Source organism: Populus trichocarpa, chromosome 1 (assembly GCF_000002775.5).
Source record: "Populus trichocarpa isolate Nisqually-1 chromosome 1, P.trichocarpa_v4.1, whole genome shotgun sequence".
Classification (NCBI taxonomy): domain Eukaryota; kingdom Viridiplantae; phylum Streptophyta; class Magnoliopsida; order Malpighiales; family Salicaceae; genus Populus; species Populus trichocarpa.
In genome coordinates, this window is record NC_037285.2 from 17,434,269 (window position 1) to 17,461,498 (window position 27,230).

The 27,230-nt window shown below is 31.2% G+C and overlaps 1 protein-coding gene across 1 annotated transcript; it reads right to left on the bottom strand.

Moving 5' to 3' along the window:
* Window positions 1-4,273: 4,273 nt before the first annotated feature.
* LOC7475106 (acid phosphatase 1) lies at window positions 4,274-6,404 on the bottom strand. Its single transcript, XM_002299708.4, has 3 exons — window positions 5,912-6,404; window positions 4,952-5,161; window positions 4,274-4,597 (listed from the first exon to the last, which is right to left on the bottom strand). Exons 1-3 carry the CDS (start codon window positions 6,337-6,339, stop codon window positions 4,420-4,422), a joined length of 816 nt encoding a protein of 271 aa, XP_002299744.3. The 5' UTR covers window positions 6,340-6,404; the 3' UTR covers window positions 4,274-4,419.
* Between the last annotated feature and the right edge of the window lie 20,826 nt (window positions 6,405-27,230).

The following is a 27,230-nucleotide window of genomic DNA, read 5'->3' on the forward strand; positions in this document are numbered from 1 at the left end:
TGTTCGTTCAACCATTTTCTTTTGTTAGTTATTATTTTCTTGAATTTATTTACAGGAAACATATAATAATTGGTTGATGGAGAGATACGGGGACGATCCTTCGACCCACCAGGATTTCAATCCAGATTTGTGGATGGAGGCAGGATTTTCTGGTTAGCCCGATAGAAATCGGGTGTACGGACTCTCCAACACTATGACTAAGAACTTGCGGACGGCTCGTAGTGTCTCAACCGTTGGGAGCTCACAATTGGTATTGAGCACCCAATCTCAGGAGTTCGCGGTCTTGCAACAACATATGGCCCATCTCACCGAAAAATCTGAGCGACTTTCAGCGGATTATTAACAACTTCGTCAAATGGTCATGGACATGAGATCACAGATGGGTGGTGGTGCGTGTGCGCCTCCTTTTTTGCCGTATGGTCTCGGGAACGACTAACCTCCTCCTCCTCCTCCTCCTCCTCCTCCTCCTCCATCGCCGCCATTGTTCTAGTTTAATTTTATTTGAACATATACATTTGTAATTCATATTTGGATTTTATATTATTCAAATTTATTTTATACAAATTTATTTTATTTAATTATTTTCTTTTTTTGTTCAAAAGGTTTTTTTAAAAATATATTTTTTAATTATTACAGACGGATATACCAACGGATTGTGTCCGTCGGTATATTCCAGAGAGTTTGAAACAATTTACTTCATATGCTACTATCACTGACGGAATAATTATGTCGGTATGTTACAGAGGGTTGAAATAAAATTACAATAAATGTCACTAGCAATCACCATAGAAATAATTATGTATGTACATTAAAGAAGAATTTTTTTTGACGTGTATTTTCCGTTTGTAAAACCATCGGTGTTCTTTTTTACAGACAGTAATAAAATTACCGACGAACAGTTTACCGATAAATGGTTTTTGTTTGTTAATCTGTCGGTACAATTATTGCCGAGAAAATAATAGTGTAAATACCAATAAAAAATTCCAGTGGTAAATCTTTTAAATGTAATAGTGAATCTGGTTCTCATTTGATATCCTAACCTTGTGTGAAGCAATGAATCAAGAAAACAGAAGCCATCTTGGCTTCCAAGATTAAGACGCTCAATATATCTGTCTCGTAATCCAAATTGGTTTATAAGAAACATGTAAAATATCAATTCCAAGAGACAAGGATTGAGAGGGATTTGAGTCTTGAATAGTACTAGTTTTAAGTATAAAACCACCTCCTCCAAATCGTCCTCTCACTGTATGCCGTCTCTGCACTTCACTTCAGCTTTGTTAAAACTTGAAATGCGCTCGAGCAGCGCTTCAGGCTGGCTTGTTTGGCTCGGAAACAACAATCTAGTCGGAAACGACAAGGTAACGCTACAAGGATGATCAGTCGCTCGCTCGCTCCCTATCTTACCCGAAAGGGTAACCCTACACTATTCGAATTTGTTTATGTAATTATTTTTTTACCATAATCTTTTCAAGAAAATACTAGTTGAATATTCAAGTTAATTTGCGAAGAATACGGAGGTTGTGAATACAACACAAAAAATCTTAATTAATTAAAAAGTATACACCAATAAATCATAAAAATTAATTATATGAAAATAAAAATATTTTTTATAAAAAATAATGATTTAGACTTTATTGAAAAAAATGTAATTTTTAGTTCAAATTCTACTTTTCTTATTAATTTACATATATTTTTTAGCAATATGATTTATTGTATAAAAACTAAAAATAATTAAAATGAATATATGAAAACATTTAAACAATTTGAAATAAAAAGAAAATAAATGTATCTCTTTCCTTTATTCATGGTTTCTTTTTTTATATATAAAAACATTTTTTTTATTTGACGCCAATATATTTAAAAATTTAATAACAACAAATTTGAGAAAAAAATATATAAAACATTGATTATAAAATAAATATTTTATTTTCATTAAATATTTATGAGTAAAGTTTTTAGAAAATTATGCATATTAGGTTAAATATAATTATTTAGAAAGTAATTATTAATATTATTATAAAAAATAGTAATATTATTTAAAAATAATAGCATGTTGTTGTTGTTATTGTTATTGTTGTTGTTATATAGAGAAAATCTTATTATATATATATATATATATATATTGATGGGCATGCATGCTAACATATCAAAATAGATTGATTGAATTGTAAACTATAAAAAACTACAAGGATCAAATGTAAAAAAAAAGGGCAAAAATAACAGTGAATGAAAAATACAATGTAAGTGAGTGTATAATATTTTTGAAACAGTAAAATACATATGTTTTAGTTATTTTGTTAATTTCAATTTTAATGTTAATGATAATATTTTTTAGGGGAACTATATTATATTATTTATATATAATAATCATGATATACTTATAGAGTAAGTAGTAAAATTATAAAACGATGAAAAAGTTTTAAGATACTCATTTGGGATCGTTGGTTTATATATATAAAATTATTTATATAGTTTATTACCAAGAAAATTTAATGCGATTAATCTCATAACATAACATTATACATAATCACAATTATTATTATTATCAAAATCGAACCAAACCTTTAAATCAACAAAAGTCCCTAGTCATCGATCCGCTTAGTGATTCATTCGGTGAGTAATCTATTGACTAGACACGTAACTTGTTAATTATCAAAACACTAACGAATGCGACTAAATTATTGTAGCAACATTCAAAAAATAATATTCATTATAATAGTTTTTTTTAGTTTAACCCTATAATTCAATTTTTAATTTATTTTTTTTAATTTTATCTTTTAATATTAAATTATTTTGAGTTTTGTAATTTGTAATTTTTTTTTATTTTTTCTGTTAAAATATATATATATCTTATAAATTTTATTTATTTTTTTTTCTAAATTTTAGTCTTCAATACTAAATCCGGTGCAAGTGAGACTTCTTAGTTTTGTGGCCTCATATTTTTTTTAAATTTTTTATGGTCTCATAGATTTATTTGTTTCTCTTGATTTTAATATTTAACATTGGATCTGTTGAAAATAGAGTTTTATAATTTTTTTATTTGCTTTCTATAAAGTTATTTTAGTTTTATGATCTAAGTCGCGGGTTTAATTGATTATTATATATAGGTTGCCTTGAGTTATTTTTTTATCATTTTTTTAATTGAATTTTTTTTTATCAATTTCATCATTTAACATTGGATTGATTGAAATTAGATTTCATAATTTTTGTATTTGCTTTATATAGGGTTAAATAGATCTCATGCTTCAGAATGTGAGTTTGGTAAGTTAATCCAAATTAACTCAAGTGGTTTTCTTATCCCTTTTTTAATTTAATAAAAAAAATTCAATTTTATCTTTTAACATTGGGTTGACTAGGAATTGACCTTCATAATTGATTTTTATTTGCTTTCTATAAAATTATCATGGTCTCATGACCAAGTCATAGGATTTGACAGGTTAAATAAAGTTGATCCAATATGTCGCAATCTCAATGTTTGAAAAAGAATAATTCAATATATTGTCATATTAATATTTTTAAAAAATTAATATCATCCAATATATATTATATTTTAAATTTATTATTAACTGTTTTATTAAAAAAAAAACATGTTATCAATATTTGGATAGTTTTTTATGTTAAATAAAAGTTGATCAGACAATAATATAGTAATAATTATATATTTGTTGAAATAAGTAGTGGTCTCTTGGTTGGCACACCTTCTCCTTATGGTTGGCGTTAGAATAGTAACAACCTCACGTCACGTGTATACAAAGGAAGAATTCAGTGTTTTTATATTATTATTTTTTATTAAGACTCACATGACAAGTATCTTGAACCAATTCAACCACTCGGATCAACCATTTAGGTTCTGCTCTTCCTCCTTGATTAATTGTTCTTGTTTTTTTTCTTTCTTTCTTTCTAAATCTATTGATGTTTTTAATTTATTTAATTTGTTACATCAGTGGTGTGTGTGTGTGTGTGTAGGTGGGTAATAGTTTTATAGGGTTTGCAAGTTCTTATACATGTTTTGTGTACATGTTGATTCTATAATTAATTATATTTTTTTAAAAATAATAATTCTATACTTGTATTTCTGTTGTTTGGAAAAGAAAAACTCTTGAAGTTGAGCCCAACTCATCCGATTAGGGCATTGGGACAAAGTGTATAATAATCCGAGCTCCAAACAACCGGAACTCAAATTTGTCCAATCCCATCCCGTTTCCAGGTCCACTTTTTAATTAATAACTAAATTCGATTTGGATCATTGCGTTTTGCCCGTCAAGATATGAAATTCGAGTCATAAGTAGTGGCGGCTTTATTGAAAATCAATGCTAGAGTAAACGAGCCATACTCTTGCAACTAGCTTGGTTTTGTTAACAACATCAATCAATCTGAATCATACAAGTTAACCAAGCTAGAGGCTAAGAATCCGAGGATTCAACTGATGTAATACATTGGATCAGGTAGCTTGAATGTCCGATTGCCGACACTAGTCCCCAGGAGATCACTCCACTGATCACCAATGTTCCCGATGATTCTGTATCCTTTCTTCTCAAGCTTTGCCCTTTCGCTTGATTTATAAAACACCGCTGTCTTCCCTGAATAAGATGATGACCTGCATGCCACCATGAGTGACCAGCAAAATGATCAAATTAGAGAATTACCTATCTCCAGATCAAGACTCTTTTCAACATGAAACAATATGTTTGCATCAGCATGAAAAACGCCTTCATTTATTTATTTAGTTTTAGATCAGCAATAATAATAGATTTAATAAGGTTCTTGGGAACTGGGCCAATCTTAACTAGGTTGCAAGATTAGTCTCAGGCCTGGAATACCCTTGATTAAACCCCAAAGAAATCAGCAAACATGATATATATATATATATATATATATATATATATATATATATATATATATATATATATATATATATATATATAAAGAGAGAGAGAGAGAGAGAGCTTACTTGAGTATCAGCTTCTCCCAGATGTGGTACCCAGCATTCTTCAGATTGTTTGATGTCACTGCTCTTTGGTCTTCAGTCCTTCCCGTTAAGAACACAACCTTGATCCCAATTGACAATAAGTTCCGGTACAGCTTCAGAGACTCTGGCAATGCTAGGGCTTTGCCCGTGAAAACCCATTGGTTGAACGCCGTGGAATTGTAAGGCTCCGCCCTGTTATTTTTGTCAAGCCAAAGCAACAAATCACGTCAATCAACAGCAAATTAAAGAAAACAAAGCATAATTATTAATTTGTTGAAAATTGATGATATGCTGGAGTTGTTGCGGTATATACTAATTAATTAAAAGATCAAAACAATACGTCATTATCATATAAATTAAATTAAATATGCAGTCGCTGCAAGCATTGTATCTTTAATAATTTCAAATTGTATGGTATCGTTTTTGCTTCTCTCGTTGTATTGATCTCTTCATTTGTTTTTTTTTCTTGCACTTAATTATCAAATAGCAGGTAGCTATAGTTATTGGCTCGCTTTTGTTATCCTCCATGTGTGGAGGATAGCGTCTCATTTGCATTTTCAAGTTTGAACCACTAAAAAAATAATTAAAATATCGAGTAGCAGTTTTTTCAATCTAAAAATAATACTAGAATCATCAATTTTATTGCACAAAACACACATAAATTAGTTTAAAAAACCAATATTAAGTTAAACTTTTTCTAACAAGATCTCAATTAAATTTTTTCGTCAAATAAAATTTATTAACACTAAAAATAATTTTTTTTTGTCATGATGAATGATTAATTATATATGTGTGTGTTTTGTGCAATAAAACAATAATGTATGTACTATATTATTATTATTATTATTATTATTATTATTATTATTATTATTATTGAGGGGTTGTAATTAACATCAAATCATCAAAAAAAAAAAAGTGTGGTATATTGTGCATCGTACGTACCCAAATCCATGTTTGGCATAGTAGGGTAAATTAGAAAGAGTAGTTTCATCAACGTCAAAGACCCATATATCCTTTCCATCTCCAGCCAGCTTGAAGGTTTTAGCATGGGCAAAAGCCTCATCAGTGATGACAGATGAGTCTTCCCTGTATTGGCTGCCTAACATGTAGTGCCCTACGTAATCTTCACACTCTTCAGGAACTGTACTCCATCCAATCACATTGTTTGTTTCAACAGCTAGTCGCCAACTCAGGCATGACATGCCAGGAATGTGGTGGTCGCCGGAACCCCATTTTGACCTGAGAAGGTGAATCCGGAGGGGGTAATAGCTCAGAGGGGAGCCCTGGGAAGTTGCTAAAATCACTGCAAGAAAAAAGATTTGCAAAATTAAAGAAGCCATGGTGTTTTGCTGTTCCGTGGAATGCCTCATGTTTCAGATTATTTCTTTAAATAGGGCTTTGGGGTGTTATTTGACCTCAGTTTGGGTTCAAATCTCTTTGGCTGCCCCTGCTGCTGTTCACGATGGACAAAAGGTTGTCTTTCTATGGAGGATTTCTTCTTTAAAACAAAAAAACAGAAACAAAAACGTTTTCTATATGGTTTAATTGTTCTCTGGAAAAGCGACATAAAGAGAAATTATTTCTTGGATGACGACAATGTCTGAGTTGTCATGAATAATACTAATCAGATTTCGATAAAACTTTCCACCAACGGCATGGCAGGGAATTGATTCCTCTAGCCCCACAACTTTGTCATCAAACTTGTAATTACGGACCATTTGGAAACGCGGTTAAACCGCGTTTCCAAAAGATTTAATTTTTTATATTTTTAAATATTATTGAGAAGTGCAATCAATATTTTTTTTAAAAGGATTTATTTTTAATATTTTTAAATTATTTTAATGTATTAATTTTGAAAATAAAATTATAAAAATATATATATATTATTTAAATATGTTTTTGAAAAAAACACTTCTCAAATACTTCCAAAACTAGTATTTTTTTGCAGTTAAAAAATATTTTTGTAAACATTTTAAATTTATTTGTTAAAATAATTTTATATTATTTTAATGTATTAATGTTAAAAATAAATCTTAAAAAATAAAAATATTATTTTAATATATTTTTAATTAAAAAATAACTCATACTAAACCAGGTATTAATTATTGATCAAACTTCAAACACTCTAATCAAGAAATATGTTAATATTTCTTGTTCCTTCTTCTATTTTTTTTCTTTTCTTTTTACGAATTTACCTAATCACATTTCTTTTTTCTTTTTTTGTATTTTACCTAATTACATTTCAAGTTTACAGCCAATCGATTTCGATTCAAATCTCTGGCCAAGATCTGTGATGGTGTTTTAATCAGAAAAAACAGTAAAAAACAGAGACATAATTATTAAAAAAACAGAGACAGATCGTACGAGATCATTCAAAATCTGTGACCTCCTTATTTAATTGATAGCCGAATCTCACGCTGGACGAGTTGCCTTTTAGCTGATAAATTAATTGAAACGTGTTTCATTCCTCATTATAAAATTAATTAAAATTAATTTAATTTTTTTATATTTTTAAAACACAATAAAATAACATAAATATAATGTTCGGGTTAAAATAAAATAAAAATTATTTTATTTTATTCTGTATTTTAGAATTAGTATAAAATATTTTGATCATTTCAAACAAAACGAATTCGGGACAAAGTGGCAGACAAACATTAATTATTTTAACAGTAAGTTATTAAATCTAGTCGTCCACACTCCACATGTCGTGGTCCATATTCCATAAATATCTCCTGACGTGGAGCCTTGTTGTCCATAAATACCATCCTACGTGTCTTTTATCCTATCACCTTGGAAAGAGCCATGGCCATTTGAGCTTCTTGGCAGACACTGTGAGTTGAGAGCTCTTTGGTTTTCACAAGATTTAATTTCCGGGTCTTTGCCTCCTTCGTGCGATGCAATTTGTGGCTTTTTTATAGACATATATTTCAAATTAATTTATCTAAAATCTTTGAAATAAGCTCTGAATTCCATCAGAGAGAAAAAAATTCATACTTCTCTGAACTTAGTGCCTAATCTGTTAAAGGGAACGGGTATCGTGCTGGGGAGAGAATTCAGCCGGTAAAAAAAGGGATTTTTTTTAAGCAATTCGGGACAGGACAACTTATCAAACAAATTAAAATTATGAATCACACACACACACAAAAGTAGTAAAATGTTCTTCGATTCCTTTAAACATCCATAATTAATCTTTTACAATAATTTATAACTTACTATGTTGATGGTGTTACAAAATTCAAGTTGCTTAAAAATAAATTTATTTTAATAGTTATATAATGAGTTTAATCAAATGTTTTTGTTATTTGATCAATTCTTCATGGCTAAGGAAACTGATAGTTCAATGAGAAATTCTAATATTTGTAAAACAATTCTATTCTGATAGATTTAAGAACCTTCGGATACTTAAGTCAGTATTTTTATAGAGATAAATAATGCAATATATATGTAAAATAATATTAAATTCTAAGAATAAGATTATTTATTCTTGTTTTGATATGAAACAAATGTTTTGTAGGGTAAATATTGTTATTTGTATATATTGAGAATGAAAAAATTATGAATTCTTTACCTGGATGGTTTGTCCTTTTATTTGAGTGAGGGGGCTGCAAAATTATTTAATCATAACAATATTAATAAAGAATAAATAACTCTAACATAAACATAGATGAGGGACAAATATCCCTTGTACTTGTATTAATGAGATGAGGATATGATAGGTCATGAGAGACTCTTGTACACCTAAGATTGTAAATGAAGTAGGATTCAAGATAAATAACCTGATTCAGTAAAAAAAATTATAGGGTCTAGGCTACAGGTTTAGACTCAACATGATAGGCTCAAACTACACAATAAAACCCAAGAGGTGCCAAGACATGCGTTTGATTTTAGGTCCAGGTGCGTGGCCTGGGCCTAAGGAACGACAAGACCCAAAGGTGCGAGGTGGCTAGAAAGTCATTTCATAATAATAACATTAATTAGGGATAAATGTCTCTTACATATACATTAATAAGAGATAAATATCTTTAATACAAACATTGATGAGGGTCAAATATCCCTTATACTTGTATTAATGAGATAAAAATATAGAAGGTTTTGTGAGACTCTTGTACATATAGGGCTTTAGATAGAGTAGGATTCAGGCTAAAAAGCTTGATTTAGTAAGAAAAATCTCATGTTGGGTCCAAGCTACATGTCTAGACTCAACAAACTAGGCTCAAATTATACGACAGGGCTTAAGAGGTGCCATGACGTGTGCCTAGCACTGGGTCCAAGTGCACGACTTGAGCTCAAGAGATGAAAGGCCTAAGGGTGCTAGACCATATGCTTAGCATTTGGGCCTATGCACGTGACCTTGGCCTAAACTTATTTCCAGACCCTCCGAAGCTTGGGCCATCATTAAAATGGACTTGCGCTAATAAAAAATTATTTTAAAAATATTGATAAATCATGGTACATCATTTGTTAAATTATATCAATTCTTTGGTTAAGAGTGTTTTTTAAAAAAAAAAAACAGAAAAAAAACTTCATATTTATTGGCTCACAAAAACCATCACACAAGCTATAGACTTGAATCCAAAAACTCCTTTAAATTACATGAAATCTTTACCAATTGCACCGACACTTATGGTTTATTAAATCTATGGTTTTTTTGACTTTTTTTAGCTCTTTCTTTTTATTTCTGAATTCCGATAAATTTTCTTTCTACTTCTATGTACTTTTTTTTTCTAGAAAAAAAAAAACAACATTCACTTTCATGCTTATTTTTTTTTTAATTTTGTCCACCCATAACATTGCAAATTATCCCCTTGAGTATTATCCATATGACTAAGTCAGGGATCTACAACAGTAGGCTTAAATTCTATGCTTTTTTTAGTAATTAATGAATAATTTATTAGTCAAGTATGTTTTTAATTAAATTGAAAAGGACGAAAATAAACGTAAGAAAACCTGTGCTTCATCAGTAATTCAATACAATAAAGCTCATTTTTAAAGAAAATTTTGCAGCTTTTAAATACTTTTAGTCTCCTACAGCTACCGCATACACAAAATATATTTGGATTTCTAATAATATTTTTCGGAATCTATAACATCTTTCAAATTCATTAGTTTTCTTTTATTCATGTTTTATTTCGGTTAAAAGTTTTTGAATAACGATATAACATATTATCAATTTGTAAGGTGATCAACTCTAAGAGATTTACATGATATACTAGATTATCAATTGTTTTATAAAATAGAAAGAATGATCAACAAAGTAAAAAATGTATAAGAAAATTTTTAAGTGGGTCAAAAATCTATTTTTGAATATGGTACGAATAAATTATCTTCATAAGTTATGTTATTCAATTCTTGATGATGAATCAATGTGAGAATTTAGATTTTGCTATTCATGATATTGATCTGATTTGATATTATCAAGATGAAATTCATCCCATTAAATTTAGAGATGGAAAATTTATCATCTCTTATGGGATTAAATCTCAAATTACTGTGAAGTAAAAAACAAAACAATCAGATTATGAAAGTAAATATTCTCATATTCATTACTACAAAATTGTTCATTATAGTTCCTACTGCTTTTCTTGACTTATAATATAAGTAAAAAAATATTACTCAAAGTGATTTGTTTGAATGAAACTTGATTTTTTAGTTCTTATCAATACAATAAATTAACTAAATAAAATGAGAAGAATTCTAAATTATTTTTATAGCTAAAATGAGTGAATTAGAACTAACAAGATTCCTTGAGATCCTTCATGTGTGAGGGCTTGCACATAAAGTTGGACACCACTTTAACCTAAAAGTCTAGACTAATGAGTTTTAGGTTTATCTTGTATATAAGAACTTCAAGCTTCTTATTCCTATTCAATATGGGATTCCCTTTACATATGGAACTCGATAAATCTCCCCCTCGTATATGAGCCTTTCTTCCACTTTGAACACTAATCCTCCTTTAACGAGGGAGCATCAAGTACTACAATACCATTAAGAGCTCATAACTCTTATAAAAGCCTACTCATCCAGGAGCCTGCACCTGTCCTTCACTTTTAACCTAGGAGCCATGTCTTACTGCTACACAAGTCCTCTATTTTTCATCCAAGAGTTCAATTAGCTCTTCACTTTTACTATAGGGGAAACAACCATGAAAGTTAATCCACGATTGTCTCTATACTCATCCTAGCCAATACTACACCAATGATTATGCAAATTCATACCATATTTATTTGTGCCTAACTAAACTTGGCTCTTACATGACTTATTAGGTAGATATGCATTGGGGATCACTTGGACCTGGCTTGTACTCATCATAGTGGCTTATACACAAGGATGAACACCAAGTTAACCTAAAATGTTAGATTAAAGAAATTTAGGTTCATCTTATATTGTGAATCTCAACATAATTGGTTATTCTTTGCACATAAATAATTATAAAAATCAAGATGATCAATATGATCAAAAAGTAAAATGATAAAGAGAGTCGATATATTGAGTCTCACAATTAATAATAACAACTAATAAAAATTATTTCTTAATTTAAATTTCACTTAACTAGAATTTAAATACTATCCTTTGTTTATGATTACCAAGATTAGGAATTAAGGTTTATTTGATAGCAATTATAATGTTAATTTCTTAAAAAGGTATTAAGCATACTAACAAAACAAATAGAAAAGAATTATATCCAAACAACAATAAAAATAAAACTCATAGAAAACTCATAAAAACAAATAGAAAAGAATTTTAATGGAGCCTAATATTGTTATATTGAGGTTAAAGGAATAAAAAGACGCACCACTATCAAAATTCAAGGTTTTTAGTAGAGGTAAAAAAGTTTAGCTAGGTCCTGAAGATGTGCCAAAATCTGAGAAGCCTGATGGAAAAGTCATATTAGAAGAGCTTGAGCCTGAGGGTGGTGGAAAACAATCATGTTGATTAGGAGCACTTGGGATTTAAGGATCAAGAATCATAATCACTTTTAACTAGAAGAATCAGCAACATTGTAGTTACACCAAAACAGACTCCATAAAGAGCCACCATCATGAATTGAGCGAGATCAACTTTTCTTTTAGTTGTGGTGATGATTAAAACCAAATAGAGAAAAAACCTAAAGCGAAAGAAAATAATTAAAGCAGTTAAGAAAATATATGATAAGAAGTCATAAATAAACCCTTTATAAAAATGAGTTTTTTCTTCCTAAATCAAGAAAGAGAGAATTCTTGGTTAGAGTATTCTTGTTTAGTACTTTCATGTTTAATGTAAGATATCTTAGCATTAGAGAAATTAAGGTTTTTTTTATAATGGAAATAATATTTTTTTTGTATCATTACACTAAAGATACTAACTTAGTAAGAAAAACTATGTTATGATGGGCCTTTTCATAATGTTTGATGGGCCTTGGGATTTCTTTTTATGTTGCAATGGGTTATGATTTACGTATTGTTGTAAAATAAATCTCCTTTATAGAATAAAAAAACCCTTTAATATTTAAGTTAGTAAAGTACATAGAGAAATATAAGGTATAAAAAAATAAAAATACAAAAGAGTATTTTATTTAGATGATTATATCTATAGCCATGTGTTGTGATTTGTTGTGTTTTATATATATATATATATATATATATATATATATACTTAGTGATCCTTAGGTGTAAATCCTTGTGTATTTATATACACATAGGGATCATATGTATTTGCATTATAAGTACTGGGGTAGCAGACACTCTGCCTATTCTACCCATAAAAATAATCATAAAAAATAATTGCTTTATCATGAACAATCGTGTAACTATTCTGTAAAATAATTTTTCCACGGAGGGACTCATCCTATTAACTTGTAAAATAAGACATCCAAATAGGCATCATATTGATAACTTGTAAATGCCATCCTATAAGGAAATTGTGTTATAAAGGTGGTCCTTGAGAGAGTTTACTTCAATTTCTCTCGTTGGTTGTCTAGGTAGTTCCTCCGAAAACACATTTTGAAATTCCCTCACAATAAAAATGATAGTCAACTCTAAGCTACCCTTTCTCAACTCTTTCACATGAGCTAAATAAATTGGACATCCATTCCTAATCAATTTCTTGGTTGTCACGATTGAGATTACAAAACTAGGTATCATTTTTCTCTCCCCCCTAAACACTACCCTCTTCTCACCTACTTCTTAGATGCTCAATGTTCACTTAACTAGTTCATACCCAAAATCAAACCAAAGTCATATAACTCTAAAGACATTAATTCTACTCTTATTTCTAACCCTCCAATGTATAACTTTATTCCTTTATAAATATTATCAATGTCTATGCTTTCTCCTAGAGATGTACTAATAATTACCCCCATATTCATTTTACTAGGCAACATATGCAAGTCATTTTCAATTCGATATGAAATGAAAGAATGACTAACTCTAAGATCAACTAAAGCATAAACTTATATCAATTCTAACTGTAACATACCAGTCACAATGTCTGGTACAACTCTCACATCCTTCAAGGTCATGTGATATATCCTACTCCGACTCCTCTCCTCCTGAAACCTAGGTCAACCCCTATTAGCACTCGCTCATGACTAAGTAGGCCTCACTGGTTGATCAACCATAAAAGACTATCGTTGACTATGTGTAATAGCTCTCTAATCCTATGCTAACTTTGTCGCCTTATACGGGCACTCTTTCTTTTTGTGGCTTGTATCTCCACAATAAAAAAAACCCCTCCCTAAGTACTGATAGTCCATCCATCGGTGTTCTTCTCCTCTACAAATCTAACACCTCTCGGGTGTCACTGAACAATCTCTAGGGTGTTTTTGGCCACATCTGGTACATAATAGGTAACTGGATCCCTTTTATTATGTAGAACCAACCACCGTACTTGCCCGCTAACAACCCTGACCACCTGCGGATCCTCTACCACTAATCTACCTAGCTCTCCCTAGATTACCCCCTGAAATCTCCCTTTTTTGAAAGATGAGGCCTACTAGTAGAAAATACAAACTCCCTTCTCTTTGACCCGATTATCTATCCCTAACCCAGCCCTAGTCTCGGTTCATCTCGGATCACCTTCTCCATACCCTAAGCAGCCCACATTAACTCCTGAATCGATTAAAATTGCATAACTATCAAAACCATCTTCAATTCCTACCTAGGTCCATTAGGAAATCTCTCTATTTGATCACGCTCAGTAGAGAGATATGCGGAAGCAAAGATGGATAATTCCTGGAACTTTCTCTTATACTCCAGGATAGTCATATCTCCTTATTTTGAGTCCAAGAATTCATGTTCTTTTTCCTTTCTATATTGCCGTGAATAATATCGCTCTTCAAATTCTTCTTGCAAGTCCTTCCTTATTAGCACCTCCTTTAATCTCCTCACTTTGATAGTCTTCCACTAAGAATGGGCACTCTCGCATAATAGCTAAGTCACACAATTAACTCGTAATTCTTATGGCATAGGAATCTAATTCATTACCCTCTCCACCTTCCTCAACCAATGTTCTATGAATTGTTATTTGACCTTAACATCTTCCTCTTCTGAGTATGTCACACAACTCATTTCTCTTATGCCCTTTACCTAATATACCATAATGGTCACTTTCTCCATTCTAGGAGTTGTACTAGATACTTCAGCCATCCCTGCTACCATCACCTTAACTAACTGCTTTAATAAGGTAGGGTCTAAATAAGGATTAGACATGACAACCAGCGCCATCGGTGAGGGCTTATGAGCTTGTCCATATCTATTAGCTGCCCCAAACAATGATACATTCGCATGGTGAGAGACATAATCATTCTAACGCCCCCTCTTGGAGTGTACAAATGCTGCAGGTATATGTGAGGCAATATCTACTAATGGATCCTCCTCTTGATTACACTCATACTGTAAACTTGACTCTCCTTCCTGCACTAGAGTTGAATCGGTTATGGTTCCTTGTCTTGTTCGAACCATCCTGAAATACATTTCAAAATCACATCAGCATTCTCGCCCCTAGAATAACAACTTGATGCTCTCATACCAATTATAAAAGTCCTAATTATCAAGACAAACACACAATCATGTTTATTATGACACATATTTTTTATATATATAATTTGCTAGAATTTTGGCAGAGTCTCCCCTATACCGGGAGGTCTAATTTATCGATTGTGTTCTACTACTCTTCTATTCATATTTTTCATTCCTAATCCAATCATCTTGGATCTCAAACTACATTAATGGTACTCATTATTTCACCTATGTCCATATGAATATACTTACAAGTGGTTATGCATCCTAAGGAAAAAAAAGATAAAAGCATATGCATAGAAAATCATAAGAATATTATAACAGTGATATTCATTTGTATCTATGCATTAAAAGTAGAGATTTAACATTATTATTACATGATTAAGTAAATTACAGTCGATCCCAAAACTATACATATTGTTCCTAGTTTATAATTATAAAAATAGAATAGGATAACAACTACTCCTGACGTAAATAAGATGGCCCTGAAAAGTGCAACAAAAATATTATGATAAATAAATCAACTATAAATAATAATTATTACTGTCGCACGTGCACGACGTCGCAGCGATCGTCCACCCTCAAATGTATGGGGGGATATATATCTAGTAAATATGGTGAGACAAGGAGTTCTTTGTCTCTTAGTAGTGAAAAATGGTGTGGGAGTCGCCACCTAGTATTTTGGTCACTAGGAACCCTAACTGGTCTCAGAGATCAGGCACGGGGACTGGTTGCGTAAAGGGAAGGTATTAGCACCCCAAATACGCCCTACCTAAGGTAAGCTGCATTGTTTATTTGTCTGATAAAATTCAAGGTCTCGTTGTGTTTCCTAGTTGTTGGTCCGTCCATGGTTCAAGAAAAGTCCTCCTCAATAAGGAGGTCCTTATCTTATCGGGTAAAACCTAACCGTTCTAATGTCTATGTAAAAAAAACCCATATTTTTAATATCAAGAATACGTTTTACGTATAAATTCGTAATCCCAAATACTAAAAGAAGACAAAAATATTTTTTAGAATTTTTGAAATATTGGCCTAGTTCTCATGGCTTGAATAAACTGGTTATTAAAGCCAAAATGCATGCTAATACATATATTGTTTTGAAATTTCCTTTGTTGTGTGTGAAAATATGATGTTATAATATTTATATATATATATATATGTTGGAGAGACTAGGCCGTATTTTAAAACAAAATATTTTTTAAATATATATTTTTTGTACGTTTTGACGCAAATCGGGTATTTTAATACTGGGTTTGTATCCTTACGGTATAAAAATACAACCAAATATTAATCCACTTTGATAAAAAAATATGCAGAAAAATCAACAATATTTTCAAAGATATTTTTAGAAAATTTTTGAAAGCAAAAGACATTTTTTTTATTTTGAAAATCTTTGATGTTTTGATGAAAACCGGGTATTTTAATACCGGATTTTGTATCTTTACAGTATAAAAATACCAACCGATATTAATCAAAATACAGTAATAAAATTACAATAAAATCACATATTTTTATAATTTTTGCAGAATTTTTATAATTTTTTCATGTATATATATATATATATATATATATATATATATATAAAATACAAAATATAATATATATAATATATAATATTAAATGGGCTGGGCTGGTCCGGCCCAACCGACTGGGCCGGACTCAGCCCAAAATTGTTGGGCCGATTTTGGCCCAAAATTGTTGGGCCGATCTCGGCCCAAAAAAACTAAATCTTCTCTTCTGGGCCAGACCCGGCCCAGAAGACAGGGCTGGGCCAGGATCCGCCTGGCCCAAGCCCAAACGGGCGGGGGGGAATTATTTTCCCCCCACCCCTGCATGCAGAACGCTACTCGTTCTGCATGCAGAGAAGGAAAAGAAAAAGAAAACGCGAGAATGAGGGGGAAGAAAAGTTACCTGGCGCGGAGGCGGTGGCTTGCTGCGTTTCTGGCGGTGCTGTGGTGGAGGCCGGTAGCGGTGTCGCTGCTCACTGGCGGCGGCTCCAAGCGGCGCTGCGGCTGTTTCCGACGGTTTGGTTCGTTCTCTCCGTTCCTCCCTTTCTCTTCGTTTTCTCGGTTTGCTTTTTTTTTGTTGTTTTCGGGTTGGTCCTCCCTCTCTTCCCGTTCCTCTTCTCTGTTTTTTTTTTCCTTCTCTCTCCTTCGTTCTATCTCTTCCCCTCTCTCTCCTCTGTTTTTTCTTTTTCTCCTTTCTCCCTCGTCCGTCCCCCCTCTTTTCAGCGTTCTTGGGGTCCTATTTATAGAGCCAAGGGCGTGGCTTTGTACTGCTCTCATGGGGAGCAGCCGGCTGGGCGGCCATTGGCGCGACTGCCAAGGTTCGACCCCCCTCCCCGGCTTTCTGGCAGGTGCGCGGTGGGTGGTCGGCCATTGTGTCCGGTCGGTGGGCTCCAGGCGAGAGAGGGAAAAAATTCAAATTAAAGCATCCATTTTTCCTTCTTCCCCGCTGCGTGATCGGGGGGAAGAAGAAAGATGAACAGTGTCGTTCAAAACGACACTGTTCAGCTCTTTTTTTTTTTTTTGAATGTATGAAACGGCGTCGTTTTGGAGAAAACGCGCCGTTTCATTTGAATGTGGCGCCAGAACGCGCCAAATTCCAAATCAGCCCTTAATCATCTTTTTTTTTCTTCAATTGCATCCCTGCCAATTTCGGTCTCCGCCCCTCTTGTTGGCCGCGTTTTTCACTTTAGTCCTTGGCCTCTGATTTATGCAATTGAGCCCTTAATTGATCAAAAACTTCCAATTTCTTCAATTAGGCCCCTGAATCAATTAATTCCAGCCCCTCCATTTACGCGCCTCTTCCAATTTGGTCCCTGGTTTCGGATTTTCTCAATTAAGTCCCCAATTGGCCCTTAAACTTCAATATTTATGCAATTAGGCCCCTAATTTGACCTAATAAATTCCTAAAAAATATATTTTGGCCCCAGAACTTAAATTTCTTCTAATTAAAGCCCAAATTGACTTAAAAATCAATTTTTCTTCCAATCAAATCTCCTATAAATTCATTTAAAAATCCAATTAAGTCCATAAACATCCAAATTTGGGTTTTTCTCCTAAAATTTCAAATTTTCCTTCTCAACAGGGTTCTCCTCCTTCAAGAATATACTATCAAAAATCCAATCTTGTATTTTTAACCTTATTGACCAATTTTCCAACCATTTTCTGAGCGCTTCTGCCTCCTATTATTTTTCTAACCTCCTTTGGCTATATATTTTTATATATATTTTGTGGGGACCCAAAAATGGGTTACAACAATTACATTGAAACAATATCGATCAAATACTAAAAAAACAACATCATCAATCATTTATGAGTAACATTTCCCTTTATCTCAAGAAGGATTCATCAAGGGTATGCTAATATTATATCACTAGTATAGATTTGTTATTATTCCTAGATATCTAAACAAATACAATTTGTCAATATCAAGTTACCCCCTTGATATTATTTTCTTTCTTTAATTACCGAAACTAGTTAATCAAGTTCATTTTCATTCTCTCAATCTTTAAGGTTATGCCGATGCTAATTAACCTAGTAGCATAATTAGTCTTCTTTATCCGGGATCGACTAAAGACATTTTAAAAAACTAATGTTGATATCAATGTAATCTATTGATATCATTAGTTATCCTAGCCTGAAATAACTAATCAAACCCTTATGGGTACCTTAATTCATCATTTGAAAATGCTGATGTCAAGAACCCCTTGACTTCATTAGTCTCCGTTCAGGAGTAGTTAATCAAGTTCCACATAAATGCCAATATCAATACAACACATTAATATCATTAGCTATCCAAACCTAGCTTAGCTAATAAAATTCTTTTAGATACTTTAATTTGTCATTCATTAATGTCGATGTCAAGGGTCTCTTAATATTATTAGCCTCTATTCAGGAGCAATTAATCATGATTTTTTGTCCATAATTTTTCTTTCCCTCCATTATTTATTTATTCACTTATTTTACACAACAATGCCAAAGACAAAGAAATAATTTCCAATAATATTAATAATGCCCTAATTTAACAATTTTATAGGTGTTAGACATTTATCTGCTGTGTTCGAAGTCCTCACTCTGGCTCAAGTTAGTGGTCTAGCCGCCAAAGTATCCCATATGAATCAATTAACCCATTGATTAGCACCATTATTAGTAAACTCAAAAATCATCTTTACATTCCAATTTAAAAACTTTTCCTTCATAACACATTCCATAACATCCATTTTCCATGTCCCATTTCAATTTTCAAACACATCTTCATACAAGCATTTTATGCATATAACACAATCAAATCTTATCTTTGCTCAAACAATTTTCTCTAACTGAATTAAATTCTCAAGTCATTAAAAATTTATCATCATCATCACTATTAATAATCTTCCATCATTAGTCATTTTATTAATAACACAAATTATAAGAGATATCATGGATACATCATTACCAAATCTTTTTATCAATGGCCGACCACCTATAGCTTCTCTAACCTATATAAGAGGGTGTTTGACAGTGTGGTAGCAGTTGCTTTTCAAATAACTTTTTGTGCCAAAATACATGCCAATGATGTTTTTTTATTTTTTAAAAATCATTTTTGACACCAGTACATCAAAACGATCTAAAACGTACAAACCATATTAAATTTTAGCAAAAACAAAATTTAATTTTTAGGAACGCGGTTTGCACCGCGTTCCCAAACATGTTCTTATTCCTCAATCTAAAATGATCTTAGGAGTTTAATTTCAAGGAAATTTAACTTTCCTCTAAATTTCACATTAAAACCCTTGCTATTATTTTGATGGAAATCAAGTAATTCTTGTTTAAATTAATATAGATGGGTTCTAGAAACCTTACCTGATTGAAATTTGAATTTTAAATGCCAACCAGTTAAAATTTTCCAAAGCCTCCTCCTCTTTCCTTTCTTTTCTTCACTTTCTCTCTCTAAGATAATCTTTCCTCTCTTTGATCTTTCTTAATTTCTAGTGTGTGTGTTCTTTTCTCTTATAGCATTATTTTTTTTCACTCGTAAACATCATTCTTTAGCCCTTTAAGGTGAAATAAAGGAGGAAGAAATGAAAATGTTTGTTTTCTTTCTTGATTGTAAATTGTTAGCTTTAAGAGATCCAATATCTAAGATGGAATGATTTGACCATTTTATTAAATTGGTTTAGCTATTTCTCAAAATGGCTAGAGTATTTCTAGTCCTGGAACAATTTACACACACGGTCATAAACTTTTCTTCTTTTATCTTTTTAACTCTTTTTTTATACTATTATTCTATTTATTTTTTCTTATTTCATTTTATTACACCATAATTTCTATTATTTATTTTTTTATCCTGGGGCTTACAATTCAACTTGGAGGTTGTTGATGGAGAATAAGTGATCTATCTAGGATGTTAATGGTACAATTCAACTTGGAGGTTGTTGATGGAGAATAAGTGATCTATCTAGGATGTTAATGGTGATAACAATAATTGGTCTCACATTTTTTCTACTAACTTTTCCTTCATCTTACCTTCATAATTCTCATTTCTCACCAAGATCAGAAATATTTCTTGTCACTTTCTTTCTTGTATTTGTATGGCTTCGAGTTGGTTTAACAAAGCCTTTGGCTAAAGGGGTTTCCATCCAATGGTAGAGGTTTTATGCTAGACGATGTTAAACAGAGTAAGAGAATTAGACATATGAGATCAGGTGAGTAGAGGGTGTGTTTACCTGGACCCCATTTTCTAAAATTGAAATAAACATTTAGAATATGGGTTGTAAATCAATTGGAGGATGTGTACGTAAGTGTTGCCACTATAGCTAATATCATTAACGTCAATTCTATATTAAGAACAAGTTCCTTAACAAAATTTCCTCTCCCTTATGAGAGGATTAGCAAACTAATTAAAAGTGCTTATGATGGAGGATTAGAGATAATTGTCCCTCTATTGCATGTTAAGTTATAAATACAGTTTGCTCATTCATGGTTTCACTAGTAAAGTTTTTTTTAGCTATAATTTGTGTTTAAGGAAATTTTATCTAAATGGTTATCTAATTCTTTTGACCTTTGAAAAATTTATATAACACCTTTGGGGAGGATCCATCATTTAAAATGTTTGAAATTTGTTATAAGTTAATGGAGTATGTTGAGGGATCGTACATAATTGCCTAGTTCTACATCTTTTCAAGGACACTTAATAGTTATGTAAAGGGAATCTTCCAAGATAAAGTCGACTTTGTAAAAAAGAAAAAGTGTAGGTTGTTATTAAATACACAGCTAGTTTCTCCATTAGATCATGAGAGGTATGGGGAATAGCTACATGCTAGAGGGTTCTAAATGGTTGGTACAACTGTTATATGGTGCCTAAATGATGCTTAAAACATCTAAGCAAAAAGTTATAATATAGTCTTGATTAATATAACATTATCCTATTAACTAAGGGATATTCCTTGAAGGATAATGAGTAAGGTATGCAAACAACTTTTCTTTTCTAAATGTTTCTTCCCATTATTTTATATTGGTTTTTGATTCTATATCGTTTGTGTAAATACAAATGGTCATAACTCCATCTATTGAGTGAGAAAACACCTTCGATGTTTCAAAAAAAACTTTGAATGACTTAGTTTATTTGTTTATAAGAGATTTATTTCCAAGAAGGGGATATATAAAAAAATAAACTAAAAGAAATATCCAGAAAGTGACAAGAGAAAAGGAAACCAAGGAAAAGAAAATCAAGATGGATATTGGTAGTGTTGGTGTAAGATTGGTCACTTATTAGAAACGATATGCACCTGAAAATGAGTGTCCCATATTCTTTTATGACAACCCCTCATTCAAATAAGACCACTATAATTAATGCTCTTTAAATACAAATAAGCATAACTCCTTTATTGCCCTGAACACCTATTGGACATACTTTGCGGTTAGTTCAAAATCTTAGTCTTAAAAGTCATTATTATGCTACCTTACTAACATTGTAGATATATTTTAATGAACACCACAATTTTTGAGAGATTTAGGGTAGTTAAGAGGTGGGAGTAACCTTTTTAGTCATTTAGTGCCTACTACTTTCTATAGGTTTTTTAATTGTAGGGTTAGTTTCTATATTATGGAAGCTAAGCGCAAGGAAACAACTTAGTCTTTGTCCAAGGATCGAGAATATTATTAGGCATTGAAGGCCTTTTACATAACACAAGTTTAGATGAAAAAAAAGGCTTCAAAACTTAGAAGCAATTTGCTAAAATTTTCTTTGTAAGAGATGTTCTCATATAATAAAGATTGTAGCTTTTTAAGTATAAATAATCTAAATCAGATAAAAACTTATAACTCATCAGTAGAGAATCAATAATTAAAGATGGCTTAGTTAGGGCTCAAAGTGATGTTGATTATGCATGCTTAAATCTTCTTATATATAGGCTCTATGAGATAATCTCGAAGAATTTCAAGCTATGTATCAAAGAACTCCTACTTTGAAGATCATCGTGAAGGACCAACAAATAAATATGATGAACAACTTTCACTTTTATAATTTGTCAAAGGATATTAACATGAACTTTACATAAATTTTCAACCCACCATTGTTCTGGAGTTAGGAAAGATTTTCCTAAAGCGTACTCAAACTGCTGGTGAAAGCTTTGATGAACACTAAAAATCTCTTGTTTCTTGTTTTCTTTAATTTGTATAACCTTTTCACCCTAGACTTGAAAGGTTTGTTTTGCTTATATTAAATATTGTTTAGATTAGACTCTTAAATATTATTTTTTCCATATAAGGAATGCATTTGTTTGGATTCTATTATCTTTGGTTTACAAGTGTTTTAACTTTCTAATTAAAATATGGAGATATAAAGATTTTATATAGAAATACTTTCATAAATAACAAGAGATAAAAGTAATCTTTATAGAGATAATATAATAGAGACTAGTCTTAAGATCTTTTTATTCATGAAGTAGTACAAAATATGTTTACTACGAATACTTTTCTAAGTGATTTGAATGCTATGTGTGAGGGAGATTTTTTTTCTTTTTATGTCTTGGAGATGATTGGTGTTAGTTTTGATTACTCTAGTAACTGTGAACAGGCCATCCCATTTCAAGGTTGTTTTGCCTCTTTTTTTGTTTTTCCAAAATAAGATATTGCCTTAAGTTTTCTCAATACCAAGTCTTCCATTTTAAATCACATGTTTTTAACGTTGGCATTATAGTACCGATATGTTTTGTTCTTGAAGGCCTCATTCTTTATATATGCTAATAATCAGGCTTCATGTACTAAATCTTGTTTTGCCATGCGTTCTCTCTTATTTCTTTCAAAAAAGAAGTGCAACAATTAAAAACTTAGGTGTAACTTCCGGGTAAATTCCTGTATTTTGATTTACAAAAAAAAGAGACAAATAATTATATATATATATATATATATATATATATATATATATATATAGAAGTTAATGGAGTGGAAATTATTATCTAATAAGGTGAATGTGGGATAAGGAGTAAATTGAATAAGTCAAACTTTTGGGCCAAATGCTTTTAAAACAAAACAAGGAAGTACTTAAATGAAAAGGGGGGGAACTTGTAAATATATAAACAAGTGGGGAGTGGAATATAAGCAGCATGTGGCCGGCCATGTGAGGGTTTGAGAGGGAGAAGAAATTGAGTGAAAAAAATCATTAAGGTTCATCCAAAACAAATCACAAAAAAAAGGGTAGAACTAGTGATTAAGATATATTAGGAAGGGTTTGAACAAGGAAATCTCAAAAGGGGGACAAGGAATTTTTCTTTTAAAAAGGAGGCATTGAGAGGAAAATAAAGGGGAAAGGAGGAAAGAAATTTTTGTGGTGATTTCAAGCTTTCCATTTCTTATTTCTTTGGGTTAGAAGGTAACAAATCATTTTCTCTTAATTAAATTGATGCATTTAGTGTATTAAGATTTCATTTAATTGTATTAGTGTATAGTTATGGCATGAGTTGTGAGGTTGATTGGGTTAATCTATGAAATTGTGATGAATTAATGTTTAAATAAGTGAAATAATAGTGGGTAATGTTTTAATTTGTAAAATTAAAGAAGTTATATTAGTGATAAATTGATATTGTTGTTGGTTAATTAAATGGGTTGTGTGGTGAAGAAATTATATTAATGATGAACTGATGTTGTTGTTGGTTAATTAAATGAGTTGTGTGATAATGTTGAAAATGAAGAAATTATATTAGTGATGAATTGATATTGTTGATTGATAATTAATTGATGAAGAAATTATATTGGTGATAAATTGATATTGTTGATTGATAATTAAATGAGTTATGTCGTAATGTTGTTGATGAATTAATTAAATTAGTAATGAATTGATATTGCTGGTTTGATAATTAATATGGTTTTGTGGTGATGTTATTGATGAAATAATTAAATTGATAACAAGTTGAATGTGTTGATATAGAATTAAATTGATAATGAGGTGACATTATTGATGTAGTAATTTAATTGGTAATGAAATGAACCTGCAGGAGTGGGCGAGGCTAAATGAATCACTCAGCAGACAGGTTCAGCTAGCAAGACGCAAACACCAGGTAGGTGTATAACACCTTGAAAATTTTTCTAAACTCTAAATATTTAAATTATCTCCTCGATCAATGAAATTTCTTGCGCCATGCTGATAAACTTTCCCGTGATAATTTATTCTGTGAATGGACGACTGGTGTGCCAGTTGTCCTGGTAAAGGACTGGTGCTCTGTGAATGGGCGAATAGTGGGCCAGTTATCCTGGTATGGAATTGGTGCCTTGTGAATGGATGAGTTATCCTAGTAATGGACTGATGCTCTGTGAATAGGCGAATGGTGGGCCAGTTATCCTGGTATGGGACTGGTGCCCTGTGAATAGGTGACTAGTGGTCAGTTATATTAGTATGGGACTGGTGTCCTATGAATGAGCATGAACAATTTTATATTTTAGATTATAGATTCTATAATTAGTACTGAGAAGATGGGTTGTAAATTTAGAAATTTCTTTGTGAGTAAATAATATATATAAATGTAATTTTTTTTAAATGCTCTAATTGACCATGATTATCTTTTAAATTACTGTGATTTTAAATTACTGTGCAGGTTCATCTCAATATCGCGCATCTTAATAGCCTTAGTGATTACTCTTATTACTAGTAGCTCTCTTTTGAACATGTAAATCAGTAATAATAATAAATACTTCCTGTATACTTTTTGAAGGTCATTTTGTTGTGTTTGTATGCACTTAAATGAATTAGCTTAATTAAACTTGTACTCTATGTGTAATTATTTTTTCTAATTATAATGGTGATATATATATATATATATATATATATATATATATATATATATAAAAGCAACGTAGTTAATATTGTTTGTTTAATAATAATATTTAAAAGATTAAATATGGTGGAAGGAGGTACATTAAATTTATAATCTATGATTATGTGTATAATTGTTGAGATAATTTGTCTTTCTTTTTTTAGTTAACATGATTATTCTTTGGATTGATATGTTAGAGAATGTGAAATATTATTAATTGAGATATGTTAGAGTATAATAAGAACATTGAATTGTTGAAATGGTTTATTAGGGACTAATGTTGATTTTGTCGATAACTTGGGATAGGCTAAATTAGGGGAAACCCTGCTGAAATGTTTTAAAAAAAAATCATGAATTTTCAAAATATATTGCTAGAAATTTTGGGGTTGTTACATTAGACACCCTATCTCCACATGTATTACTACCTCGATACCATAAGTAAAGAGAAAAGGTGTTTATCTCATAAAGGTTTTTTAAATAGTCCTATAACACCAACAAGATTTCATAAAGGAGTTCAACTCATTCTTTTTTTACTCATTTTATCTTATGTTAAGCCCATTTAAAAGAATTTTGTTTATGAGTTCTACTTATTTATTAGTTTGAGGATGGGAAATAAAGGAAAAGTTGTGTTTAATATGAAGCCTCTAATATTGTTCCCTTATCTTTTTATTATCAAATTGAGTACCATTATCAGTAATTATATCCTTATAAAGCCTAAACCTATAAATGTTATTTTTCCTATAAGAATAAGACAACTTTGTTGGTTATTATTTCAACAAAGCTTCAACATTTACCTATTTAGTGAAGTATTATGTCGTAACTAGGAAAAACTATCTTTTACCTAATGTATTAGGGAATGAACCTAAGAAATTTATTCTTTACTAGGAGAAGGCTAAGGCAAGGTAATAGTGGTTATATTTAAAGGGTTGATGAGACACTAGAGAAAACCTTTGGTATTTATTATATTTTTTCACCAAGTCTATGTCATCCTAGACAATAAAGCCAGTAAAATCTTGATCATGTAGTTTGAGCGACCAAGGCCCCTGCTATTACATAAATGTTACAAACCCCTTCATATATCTTTCTTAACATATATTTTATCTTTTCAAGGGATAAACACTTTAAAAAATAATCATTACTAAGCTTTTATGCAATGCACCATTAATGAAACAATACCCAAATGCTCATCCCATAAACCAAACAATTTCAATTCTAACCCTAGATAGCTCTTCTATCAATAGGTACTTCTTAAGTGGAGTTTTTCAGTCTTCTACTTTTAGCATGGTTTAGATGGTAGCTACAAGTTCCTATTATGTTCAATGCTCAGTCTTTCAAGTACTGTTTATCCAAATAACATGAGGCACCTCTACCACATTATAACTAGCCAACTTTGAAAAGAGATCAACTTTGCTATTTTTTCTCTCAATAAACTTTGATGATAAAGATTGTCTTTCCTTTTTCCACCTTTAAGACTAAATGTACTAGTATGCTTTATCGATATTAATCATGGAAGACTCTTTGACTTCAAACTATCCTTTATATTGCCCGACTATAAATAAAAGTCACTATACACTTGGAGGGGGTGGTCATTAAAATCCTTAACTAAGTTGAGATTAGCCGAGAGGGCTTTATATTCAATCATATTATTGGAGAAAAAGAATTTAAAATGGAGTCCATATTTGAAAACCTTCCCCATAAGGATTATTAATATAATCCCAACTCCATATTTATGAATATCGAAGGACTCATCCATGTAAAGTTTCCATATGACTGGGCTCATTATGGAATTGAGTGTTATGTGATGTTTAGGCATTGATAACTTTATAAATAAGCATTTTATGATAAACATTTCCTAGGCATGGTCCTTGTGACCAATCTTGATTGATATTATAGGTTGTATTCTCCTAATTTAATAGTTCATTTAACTATGTGCTCTAACATGTATGGCTTAAGTAATTTATTAATG